The sequence below is a fragment of the Echiichthys vipera genome (assembly GCF_963691815.1).
Source record: "Echiichthys vipera genome assembly, chromosome: 19".
NCBI classification, from domain to species: domain Eukaryota; kingdom Metazoa; phylum Chordata; class Actinopteri; order Perciformes; family Trachinidae; genus Echiichthys; species Echiichthys vipera.
Window position 1 is genome coordinate 17,621,768 of NC_139844.1, and position 13,228 is coordinate 17,634,995.

At 39.7% G+C, this 13,228-nt stretch overlaps 1 protein-coding gene across 1 annotated transcript; it reads right to left on the bottom strand.

Annotated features, from left to right (window-relative positions):
* Nucleotides 1–3,616: 3,616 nt before the first annotated feature.
* Nucleotides 3,617–12,191, bottom strand: gata4 (GATA binding protein 4; the record flags this gene model as incomplete). Its single annotated transcript, XM_083933643.1, has 6 exons — nucleotides 3,617–3,742; nucleotides 4,099–4,235; nucleotides 4,586–4,667; nucleotides 5,019–5,144; nucleotides 5,255–5,421; nucleotides 11,669–12,191. 6 exons carry the CDS (start codon nucleotides 12,189–12,191, stop codon nucleotides 3,617–3,619), a joined length of 1,161 nt encoding a protein of 386 aa, XP_083789769.1.
* Between the last annotated feature and the right edge of the window lie 1,037 nt (nucleotides 12,192–13,228).

Consider the following 13,228-nt stretch of genomic DNA (forward strand, 5'->3'; position numbering starts at 1 on the left):
AAAGACATGGAAATATTTAGCAAAATAGCAAATTATCTTAAAGGAGTAGTTATTTTTTGGGGGATAACTTAATCAATTTTTTCAAAATGTAGACCTATTTCTTTAAAAGAAAAGAGTAATTTGACAATAACATTCTTATCACGTCTTGAACTTTGTGCTTAGACATTATTAATACAAAATATGTTAATACATTGCACTGTTTATGTACCATATTTCACATAGTTTTAATTGATAATTCAGCCACACTTTTATGCATAACAATGAGATAGGCTATCGTTGTGTTGCAGGTCGAGTTGGAGTCGCTCCTGCACACCTGAAGCCTGTGTGAATGGAGGGTCAAAGCACCTGACTGACACTGAGAGCTTCTTCAAGCAGATATCCTCCTGGGCTGACACACAATACTCTGTGGGGAAAGTGCTGGAACATCTCAAGTTCAGACAATCAACCGATGACATTATACTCAACAAATCAGTCAATGAGAAAATGTTGGCGTTTCACCGTGACATGATTGAGGAATGCGGTGCAGAAGATAAGCAGCATTCATGGGCCGTTATTGAGAAACAGGAGGAGGTCGTCATGTACGGACCTTATTATCCTAATTACAACAACGGAGAACACAGCGAGGACATCATTATCCAACAAACGCAGGAGCTTCTGGAGTCAGAAACTGTCTCAGAAGGCTGGAAGGTGTATGTTTTCACCATGAACAGCCCGTGTTTGGCGAGGAACACGGATCCATGCATGTTAAACCTGGTTCAGAAAGCTCAGGAGTGGTGGAGCGTGTATGGAGTAAAGACTCATATTGGTTATGTGAAATGCTGGGGCTTCAAAGGAGCTAAAGAAAATCTGTTCAAGGACATTAACTACAGTCAAGTGGACTGTAGGGATCCGACTGACGACAGTGAGAGCTATGTTAAAGCAGCTGCAAAGACTGATCTTAATCCTGAATGTGAAAATCTGTGTTCTGCTGTTAAACACTTACTGAGATCTGGGGGTTCTGCTGGGATAAATATTGTGCAGGTGCAGGACTGGAAGAGCTATTTCAAAAGTATGCATCGTATTTTTGAAAGCAAACCAGAAGAGGAGAGAAACGTCTGCACACAGGAGGCAAACTCTATGATCGAAACCGCACAAGTTCTGCTTTCAGAAAAAAGTGGAAGTTTTGAGGAGTGTTTAGAAAAAGGATGCGCATTTGCAATTGATTACACTTTTAGTTCACAAGCATCCAACGCCATACAGGATCAAATTAGACTCACATTTCAACAGTGCTGGAAGGAGATGGTGCAGAACAAATATGCCGAGTTCATCAGGGAGAAGCTGACCGAAGACTTCAACCAATGTACCGTCCAGCTCTTTATCAAAGACGTTGGGAAGTTCACAAAAGAATACTTAGAAATCGGAAGGGTGCAGTTTTCCGAAGAAGCTCCACAGGCTGTCCAATAACACAACTCTTCGACAAAGATGATGAGGAAGTGACTAAATATTTCACACGTTTATTATGCATTTGAAATGGAATGAATGATGCCCAGCTTGACATCATACATACCGTTTGCATCATGTCAAAATGCTTCGTCTTTATTAGTTTCCTCAGCAGAGCTACAGTCGCACAGGTAGTGTTAGTCTCCATGTCCGTCTCTCACTGTGTCTTTACTTAAAATATATCACAAACGGTGTATTACAATTATAACTGGAGTGGACTTTTACATATATGCTCATATATTTGTTGGTAATTACATGTGGCAATATCCCACATTTACACGTTACCCCCACCCCCCTCACCAATGCTTGTCACAAGCAAGTGAAAGCATTAAGTATTGGTAACAATGTGTACAGTCTCGATACAATACACCGTCATAAAGTCTCTCAAACAACCTTCGGCTAATAGATGATTGTGTGGCCTTTAATAATAAATACGATAAATCCTTTCTCATGGATGCACGTCTGCACTTGTTTCAGCAGATGGTGCTATGTGCCATTACTTCTATCAATATTCATCATGTGCAACTTACGTGCTGCATAGGTAGTTTATCATGTCAATATCTTTTGTACACTTTAAATCAAAAAGGCACACAGCTCAGGCAACTGATCCAGAAACAAAAGGCCATCAGGGAGCTGAGTGGGAGATCATCATGTCGTATCTCTGGTGCTGTTGAGGAGTGATGGATGCCGTGAGTGATTCTCTCTTAGGTACAGTTAGTTAATGAGAAATGCTCCTGATTAGCGTCTCTTTGCGATGAGGTGCACTGTGAGATGACACCTGTGTGTGTATTACAGTCATTGGGATCACATATAAGTGACTGTAATCAGTGTCGGTTTTGGGAAATGTTTAAAGGGTCAGTTCAGAAATCACATATTCTCTTCCATTCTGGGGTTTGTCTTTTGGATATAGTTTAATCTGCTTAAGTTTTTAGATATTGCTGCTGAGAGTGAGCCGCCCTATTGCGGCCAAAATATTTTTGTGTGGTGCCAAATGAATTGACATCCTTTGAAAAAACTCAAAGCAAAGTGCTTTACCAGATACTCTGGATAATCCACAGACCTCTTCACCTCTGAACACTTTGAATCAAATAGCAAATATACACAATACTGAAAAACATCCATACAGAGGTCTGTTGATTATTAAAGTTCCCATATTATGCTAATTTTCAGGGTCATACTTGTATTTTTGGGTTTCTACTAGAACATATTTACATGTTTTAACGTTCAAAAACACGTTATTTTTCTCACACTGTCTGTCTGAATATACCTGTATTCACCCTCCGCTCTGTTTTACCGCCTGTCTCTTTAAGACCCCCTCCTGAAAAAGCTCAGTCTGCTCTGATCGGTCACGCGTTGGATTGAACGTTTTGATACTTTCACAGTATTTATATAGCACCTAAACCTGCTTATAAAAAAGACATGAAAATAACACTTTTTACAAGATGGGACCTTTGAGTAACTGGCACATTGTAAAGAGACATAGCTTTTGAGTTTTTGAACTATCATTTTTATTTATCTCATCTGCATTTTAATGTCGTTTTTCTAAGTATCTAAATATATATGCAAAGTTGTTTTTTCCTTATTAATGTGAACTGACCCTTTAGGAACACTTGCTCTTCAATGGTGCCATGTTCGACATTAAGGTGTGACGTTGGGATTCTCTAGATATTGTGTGTCCATTATTTTTTGGCAAATTGTCCATAACAATATGAAAATGAAGACTAATATATTGAAATAAAAATAACTCAGAGAGATAAAGTCTGGCCATTACTGTTTCTTGTTTGTTTTGTTACTGGGTTACGTTACACTTTTTGTCATTGAATGCCTCTGCACCGGCATTTTTCAAGAGTTGTTTGTATCTGATCACAGTGCTGCTCTTTAACAAACTCCATTCAGTCCGTCGCCTGCTGTGATTTAACACGCAGTATCTATGCAGTTCTGTTTAGGATCTCCACTTCTTTGATGGCGCCCACATAGTTGTTCCAGAGCGTTGTCAATGAAGGCACTGTACAGTGAGTAGGCTACAGGAACGACTGCATCCACAGGCGTCAGTCTGCTTTCAGGAGACGTTTGCTTCTCAGGAGAGTTTAATCGCTATAGATAGGCTGGTTTGAGATGCTCGTTTGTTGTAGGTCTTCTAGGCCAGGATTAGGTTGTTCCAGGGCTCAGCTTTGGAGCCAGAAGAACCGCCGTGGCCTCCAGGCGACATCTTAAGAGGAATGACCCCACCTTGAGCTGTCATGTAGGCTGGCAGGGCTGAAATCTAGAGGGATGGAAAAGAAAATGGTGAGAAAGTCATGTGTCACTTACTCTGTCCTGTCCGTCATTGACCTTTTCCTTTGCTTCTCTATTCTAGGGGTGACCCCAAATAGTCGACTATTCGACGATCAGCTCCGACTGTGATTCGCCTGATTCACAGTCAAAATGTCGCAAATGCCCAAAACGTGGTTTTAAAACAATGGATTATTCCATTCTGGCTCTGAGGGTGCTGAATGTCTAATTTTACATATAGATGCTTGGTTTCTCCAAATAAACCATGATAAATAGCCTATTTGGGTATAAATATTAGCCTATTAATAAATACTACAGGAGGAAATTGGACTGAGAAAGGTGTCCAACCTGTGCATGTGCGCTGTGATGTGCGTACAAGCTGTGAGTGTCCGGCTCCGTCTTAATCTGGCGAGGCTCCTCTGCGGCGATGGAGGACCGGGGAGTGCTGCTTGGCGTGACTGGAGTCCCCTCACTGCCTGGGGTCCCTGTGGAGCGCCACAACTGCAGGTCATTACAGATTCACAGACAGTATGCTAAAAGAAATTACTTTTTGGTATAGAAAAATGTACAGAATTAATCTAAGTAATTTAAAAGAAATTTAGTGGGAACAAAATTTGAATATTTACAAATTTTATTCATTAAATAAATTCACTGAATAGAAAGAGTGCGTTTTATTATATATTTACAAATACAATTTAAATGATTATAGTCAAGAATTTTTTGTTCATGCACATGTGAATAGGTCCGGGTAAGTGTTAGATATAAACCCTGCTTATCTGGACATCTATATGTACGTATCTACACAAACGTTAGCACATGAGGTTTTGCAGCTCACCGGTTTGGGACTTGTTGAGGTTTTTGGGTTTGCGTTTGCGGGTCTGGATCCCCTCTTTCTTCATAGCCAGGGGTCGTGGTACCTGTCAGGACACAGAGAGAAAGGAATAAGTCAACAACAGCAGACTGAAGTTAGATAAGTCAGGCCTTTTCTTTTTTGAATGGGGTGAGCAAAAAAAATTACTCTAACTTCCCAAGACACCATTTCAAAACCTCTGGGAATGATTCTTTTTCAGTTCAAGTAAAAATGTGTCCAAACTGATTTTACAACATTTCAGCAGTTTCGGTGATGCACTTGCTCTTCTCTCTCTCTGTCTCTCTCTCTCTCTCTCTTTCTCTCTCTCTCTCTCTCACTCTCTCTCTCTCTCTCTCTCTCTCTCTCTCTCTCTCTCTCTCTCTCTCTCTCTCTCTCTCTCTCTCTCTCTCTCTCTCACCCCATGGAGTTTCATGTAGAGACCACAGGCGTTGCAGACCGGCTCTCCCTCTGCATTTCGTCGCCACAGGGTGGTGGTGGTGGTGTGACAGTTGGTGCAGGACAGGCCCACCCTCCTCGAGGCAGACTGCAGTGTGTAAAATATGTCAGGAGGAAAAAGATAAAACATTATTTTTTACCTGAGTTACACTGCAGGTAACAAGCTTACTTATACAAAGGTGCTCTACTGTCACCCACCAGCCGTCTCTGAGGTTTGATAAGAGGTCTGTTGATGCCGTTCATCTTGTGGTACAGTCCGCAGGCGTTGCACAGGTAGTGACCGGTACCGTCCCGCCTCCAGAGGGGGGTCGACATCGCGCCGCAGTTCACACACTCCCTCCCCTCGGCGAAGTCATCAAACAGGTCTGATGGAGGACGACAAGAAAGAAATGTGATGAGCAAAAACATCAGATTTTCTTAATCTGGATCAAACAGTAATCGGCTTCTGTCATGTATGGGTTCTTTTTTATAACATCCTGTGTGGACCAGACAATAGGCCTACGATATGAGCTAGAATGAGTTCCTTAACACTCAAAACTGCACTGGATGAGCTGAAAAAAAATATCCCATGGTCTTTTTCAGAACTTGCATACATCAAATCAGCCATCGAGACAGTTTCTTTCATGTATGAACTATTGACAGAGAAATCCGGAGAGCCGCTAACAGCCGGGCGTGGCTAACACTGATTAGCTCGTAGCAGTGAAGGCATTAAAACAGTTTTTTTAACCACTAATACTGCTCAAAATAACACCAAACCTCTGCAGTAGCATGAGAAAAGTCCTTACACATTAACCAAATCACCAACAACGTAGTTCGGGAACCCAAAGTTTCCTTCCTTTTGGTTTGCATTTGGTAACTGACTTGAATTGATTTTACTATGGGAGGAGCTGGTACCAGGGCCAGTTGGTAAGTCTTTAAAACATTATTTTAATAAACTCAGGGTTTGTTAACTACGTTGTTGGTGCTTCTTTTTATGTGTAGGGATAATTATTATGCTACTGCAGAGGTTTGCTGTTTGTTGCATGAGCAGTATTAGTGGTTAAAAAAGCTGCGTTTTACTGCGTTCATTATGGGATGATTTTGCGCCGGAATTACACTTTAAGTTGAAGCAATGCCTGTTTTTCTAAAAAATATATATATATTAAAAAAGGATATTTTACTGTTGTGTCCATTGGCACCCAAAATAAATAGACTTTATATAATTGCCCTGTTACGTAGCCTACCCAGCTGATTAAACCAAGCAGACTAAATCAAGCTAATGTCTGTGATTCTTAGAGAAATGAACTCCCTGTCAACCCCTTATTATCAAACGCAGTGGCATCTCTCCACCAGCAGGAGGCGGAGCCTGGAATCCCTGCTTATCTCACAGCTCCTCAGATAAAGAGCTGGCTGGAAATAGAGACAGAATACAGAGCTCTATCATATTCAAATAGAGCCTCTGTGTTTATCGCATCTCTTTCTCCCTCTCTCTCATTTCACGTCTCATAATGTTCACTCTCTCGTGTTGCACAGAGCAGAGAACCACCTAAACTCTCAGAGGAAGCATCAGTGGTGATGGTAACAGCACAGGTAATGGTATTCATGATGAGAACAGATTGAGGAAATTTGCAAAACACCGACATATTAACTGTAAAAGCAGCAATCAAATCAGATCCTATTGTTGTTTTTAACTGTACTTTCCACTGTGCTAGATTATTTTTGGCCTCCATCTGCTCCTCCCTCCGCTGCAGAGTACTAACTGATACGTGCAGGCCTCCTCCAAGGCTGAGAGCAAAACAGAGACAGTAGGGCACACTAACCTTGAGCCAGGCAGCAATTGTAGCCAACACAACGCAGCAACACAAGACAATACAGAAAAGAAACACTGCAGTTCTATTTAAATGGAGGTGTATTTTTTCCGCTGTGTAAATGTCAGCGTGCCTTTATCAGGGGACACTGACGCTTTAAGAGGACAAAGGTGAAAACAACTGTGACATTACGTGGAGACTGCCCGTGTACGTTTTAAACTGTTTTGTCATGGTGACAATTAACGAGGTGATACCGTGGCAACATTTAGGAGTCATTTTAAATGTTTATTTATTCAGCGTTATCTAAGTATCTAAGTTTTACATAAATATTTTCCTTTCACAAGGACCTTTGTACTCAGTCTGTGGTCAATGACATTAATTATAAAGACTTTGCATGCAAAACATATGATCAAAAATATCACGATCAATGGTGGAAAGTAAGTCAATTTACACAAATACTGAACTGAATTACAAAGTTAAGGTGGGCTACCTGCACTTAACAGGAGTATTTCCATTATATGCAAATGTTGCACTTTTTACTCCACTACATTTTTTTAATTTAAATTTTGTTTCACAGAGAAAAAACAACAAAACAAACACACAACAAACAAAAAATGATCCTTACACATTAATGTAGCAGTAATAATATTCTAATGGTAAAATAAATATGTTAGTAGAACAGGCTATTTTTCTGTGTTGACTACTTTACATTTGATACTTTAAGTACATTTTCTTGTAAATACTTTTATTTAAATTGTCAGTATAAGTGCTTGATATACTCCATTACAGCGTGGTGGGTCGGTGTTTTGTTTTTATTTAATAATCTTAGTATTCTTTTGATATTTTGTGTATTTTACACTCACTGCTTTTTAGATTTACATGTGTAAAGTTTTAAATATTTTTTTCAATCAATGTTTACCCTAACTACAAAAATATGTATGTGTGTTAGTAACCCCTACTTAGTGTCTGCGCAGTATTGCTGCATGAGAGGAGAGACGGGGAGAGATGAACCTGAGCGGCATGCATGGGAATGAAGAAGGCTGACCATATATTACTCTCTTTTCCCTAATGGTCGGAATAAGTCGCTAAATTTGTGGCTAGTCCCTGTTTATAAATAAAGTTGGTAAGACAGCACCCGCTGCTCGTTGGGGACAGTAACTGCAGAATGATACCTGCGTTCACATCAGTCTAGATTTTTCTCTAGTCGCTTTTGACAAAAAAAAGTCGGCAAGAGGATTTAGAAAGTCTCCAGATTTTACAAGAAAGTGGCCGGGGTTTGTGCAGTGTCTCTCCGTCTCTTCTTCTCTTTTGTTGGTATATTTCTGTGGCAGTTACAGCGCCACATACAGGCCTGGCATGTGTTTTACAGCGCTTTGAGGTCGGCTTCACTGGTTTCGTGTGAATGCAGATATTTCTTGAGCCGGGACGTGTGGACAGAAAGCTTTTCAAGAACAACAGAGAAAAAAAAGGTCATTTTCTATCGTGTGGACGTACCCTTAGCTTCAAGGAACTGCTTAACCTGTATACCAGTGTGACGGGGGCATTGTCTTGCATGAGAATTGAGGTCTGATTGGAAGACAATTGCCCAACTCCTGCTGCAGAAAACATCCCCTGACCATGACATGACATTACTTAAGTTAAATTTATTTGTGTCTGATGGGAAAGACTGAACCCAAAGTGTCTAAAGAAGTCAGTTAAATTTGGAGAAGGAAGTTTCAGAGTCCAGATCTAAACCTCATAGAGAATCTCTGGAAAATCCTTGGTGACAAAGTAATGTCTAAGAAACCCACTACAGTTACTGAACTGTGGAAGAGCCTGAAGAAGAACGGACCAAGATCAAACCAGAGCAGTGTGAGAAACTAGTGATGTCCTGTGGGTGCAGATGTGCTGAAGTCATTCAAAGCAAAAGCCTCTACACTTCCTATAGATTTTTGAATCCTATAGCCTGAAAAAAACACTGTTCAAATCTTCTCTTCTGACACAATGGTGACTGTTCTATAATTTTGCTCACTGTTTTTTTCAACAATATCAAGGTTTTTGTTGAAGTGCCTTTGTTATTTAAAAACACACACGCTAGTACACACAGTGGATATTCTATCAAATTCTGAACAATAAAAGGGTATTTAAAAAATTGTATTTCAGACTAAATCAAGTATTAATTGTTCTCCAGTTTTGATCTCCAGTGTGTGTGAGGGTGACAATGTTTATCGGAGTGGTTATACCACTATATAAGGGTTGTAAAAATATAATGTTGTATAAGTAGAATTTTTTTTTTTATAAATTAAAACTTCATCTTTAAATATTTCCAAAATAATTTACACAGATGGTTTAAATGATTTAAGCTTCCTTGTAAAGCCACATTATGTAAATTATCCCTGACAAAGAATTCGTATTGTAATTTATTTAATAAGTAATAATAAAAGAGTCACTTCACAGCTGAGGGTCGAGAAACCGAACAACAGAGGTTTCACTGCACGGCTGAATGCCACTTGATCAAACACTGAGATCTCATTTAATTTGATGCAATCGTAAAACAATGAGGTTACTGAAACACCTAAAAAGAAAATCGGTGAGTAAACAGGCTGTGGGATGTAATCATGAAGCCGTCAGTGTGGATCAATGCTGTTATCTGTCACACTGTTGTACATCTGATCTGTTTCTTTCTTTATCAAACAGTTAAAAGAGATTACCCTATGGATGGGGCGTTTAAATCACCAGCACACAAAGCATTTAAAGAGCAGCCAGTCAGACAGAAAGAGCTGATATTGATAAATGAGGACGTAATCAGCTGTTAATCTTCTGTTATTTTGATAAAAGCAATAGTTATATGTCTAATAATGACGATTAGAGGATACATGACATGATAATGAAAAATATATTGATGAATGAAAAGGTTTAGATGCCCGATACTCTGCAGAATATGTAGATTACTGAAGAAGCACGGGTCAAATAAACACAACGCTGACCGGTAACATAGGCAACACATGGTGCAAGAAAACCTGACAACCTAAGCAAAATCAACGTGTTGCCATACGGTCCAGAGTTCAACCTGCAACCACGGGCCACATTCTCATCCAGCACCGCGGGGACACAAAGCTCAAATATCAAATATCTTTAAATGGGGAAAAAGCATGAAGTGAGTCTACAGTTGAATCCTGATCAGGGTCAGATTAAACACACACACACACACACGCAGACGCACACACACACACACACACACACACACACACACACACACACACACACACACAATCACACACATAGATGCACACACAGACACACACACCCACACACACACACACAGACACACACACACACACAATCACACATATAGATGCATACACAGACACACACACAAACACACACCCACACACACACACACACACACACACACACACTTCAAAGAAAATCTGATGAGCTCATCCAGGAGGCCACAGTCAAACACAACTCATAAACTATAATACCCTATAAACTGAGTTATCAGATCAGGCTCAGTTCATTTCTATCACTCCAATAAATCTGATTCATGAAAATATACAAAACATGTTTATTAGCCTACCTCTAAATGTTAATTATGTGTGTGTGACCGTTGGAAACTGGCGTGTTGATTTATTTCATTCATCATCAGGAAATCATCACAAAAATTTTGTTTAAAATGACTCCAGGAATAAAAATGTATAACATACTTAGATCTATTGTCTTTTTTTTTTTTAAATGAAGAGAAGATGAAGTAACTTGCATTTCACTTAATCACTTTATTTGACTTTTACTTGTTTTGAATGTAAAATGTCACTTTGAGGCACAAGGAAAAAGAAAATGTGTAATCAATAAAGTATTGTAAAAGTGATAATTGCATAAATATAAGCAGTGCAGTGGTTAAACTAACTATTTTAGGAATGAAAGCAAATGTAACAGAATTATTATTTTTTTCATATAATGGTAACTGTCGTGAAAATACACTGGCGAATTACAGCTCGTGTAACTAAATCACATATTCACAGGTGACAACAGCCCATAATCCTTCTGCAGGACTTTGTTTATTTATGACCACGGTAATGATTGATCTCACGTGGCGTGGCGGCCTGAAACTTAACTTAACTTTATGCTTTAGTTGCGGTGTTGTTTTAATTAAACCTGATGAATATAAAAAACACGAACATGCACTCGCCCTGCTGCAGTTAAATGAGACGTTTTAGAAAGATTCGTTCTGCAGGAAAATTTGATGAACAGTAACTGACACTTATGTCACATCTTTTTTTAAGAAAATAGTGGTAAAATGTAACTTTAGTCATAATTCAGGGGCGTCTAATTGACTCGTTTCACTTAAAGTGTTGTATTACATTTGTGTGCAATTATATTGTTATAAGTTGTTATGTAGTTTTTTATAGTCATTTATAAATCATATTTCGAAGTGGTGCAATATGGGGTGTTTAGTGTGTCCTGTCAACTTTAATTAAGATATTTATAATATAGCAGCATGCAACTGTTTTTTTTTATATTTAAAAAAAATGATTTATATAGTTTTTCGTTCAGATTTTCCAATGAGGCCTCGCAGCCTCTCACGTAGTTCATGTTTTTTTTACGGTAAATCATTTTAGGCCTATTAGCTTCTTTAATCGTTGAGAAATATAAATAAATAAAAAACACATGCTTCACTCTTTTTTATCAACGGTATCTACACATTTTTCTCCCGGTGATGAAAATGAAATATATTTTACATTTCTGTCAGGATGAAACAATTTCAAAAAGTCAAAACACATTTTACTGAAGGGAAAATAAAAGTATATCAGCATGACACTTGCACAGAGGATTTTATGTTGCTCACCTATGTTTGGGTGCCGCGCTGTGCCATGAGGCGCTCCGGTTTGGAGACCGTGGAGGACCGGGCTATCGAACGGGGACGACGGCCACGTTCCACCCACGTTCGGGCTCATGTAGGCCGGGTAGGGACTATGATACGACCCGCTGAGGCTCCGGGCGCCGTAGTGCTCCCTCCCGTTGGCAGAGATGTTTAGTGGGCTGCTGTAAGAAGCTGTCGCCTCCCGGGCCGAGGCCACCCCGGAGGACAGAGGCGGGCTGGTGGAGAAGGCGAAGCGCGGAGACACCTGGGAGTGGTTGTATGAGGGCACCGAGTCGGCGCACGTCTGCGCCCAGGCAGAGTGGCTCGACGCGGGGCTGCTCTGCTGCGACGCACCGGGCGTCTGGAGGTAAGGCAGCGCCGGGATCATGGGGGTGACGACCCGGGTAGTGGGCACATAAACCGGAGGGGTGCCCGCCGAGGCGTTGTGGAGAAATCCGGCCTCATAGGAGGGGGGTCCGTGGTTGGTTGTCATTATGCCCTGATACATATCCTATCCTTGGAGCTGGACATCCGTGTTGATAGAAGGGATAATGATAGTGTGGATGCAGTTACTGCTGATTATTAACGCAAGATTATGGGGTTTAATATCCGCAGGACTCTCTCCTCCCTATTAAAATCAGATCTGCTGCCGATACGTGAAGCAAAGCACCGCAACATTCAGAAATTTAAGAATAAACTGAGGAGACATGAGAGAAAGGAGGAGTGAGAGACTGATCAAGATCCAGCTGTTATCATCCCTCCCTCTCTCGCTCTCCCCCCTCTCTCTCTCTCTCTTTCTCTCTCTCTCTCTCTCTTATATTAGATATCTGAAGTTTGCTTTATGTTAACCAGAAAAAAATAGTTTTATGTTCTTCTTTTAAATTTCAGTCGTTCTGTGTGTCTTCCTTGTGGATTTTCATTTTAATACAAACTAATTATTGATTTGTATTTGTGAATTCAGCGTAAGAACATTTTCAGTAGTTTTTATTTTCTGTTACAGACCTATAAAAATATCAGATCACTTTCTTTTATCTTTAAAATCATTTTGAAAATTAAATCCTTTATTTGTCAGAGACCTCGAGTTGCTTTCACACAAATCGCAAACTAAAGCCTCCATGCTAAAGTCTTTAACATTTATCAAATGCTTTTTTCATTCACTGAACGACAACAGCCTCTCGGATAAAGATCTACATTTTGTTTAGTTTTCCCGTTAAATCGATCTCAGTTTTTCACTAAATGGTGATTAAACTAGTGGTTTGAGTGACCTTTTCATGACAATCATAATATTATTGAGTGTCTGCGGTGCATATGATCTCGTATCCAAAGTTAAAATATTTACTACACCGATATATTATATAGTTGCACAATCATAGTCATATGCATATTATTTTTCTGCAAACGTGTCAATATATATATGTATCTAGTATCTGAATTAAAATAAAGCCACATTTAAAAAAGCTTTATTTTACAGCAGTGTGCAAAATAAAGTTTGATTATTCTGGTGAGCAATTAAGATATTTTTAATTTGATAAACACGTGGTGGCC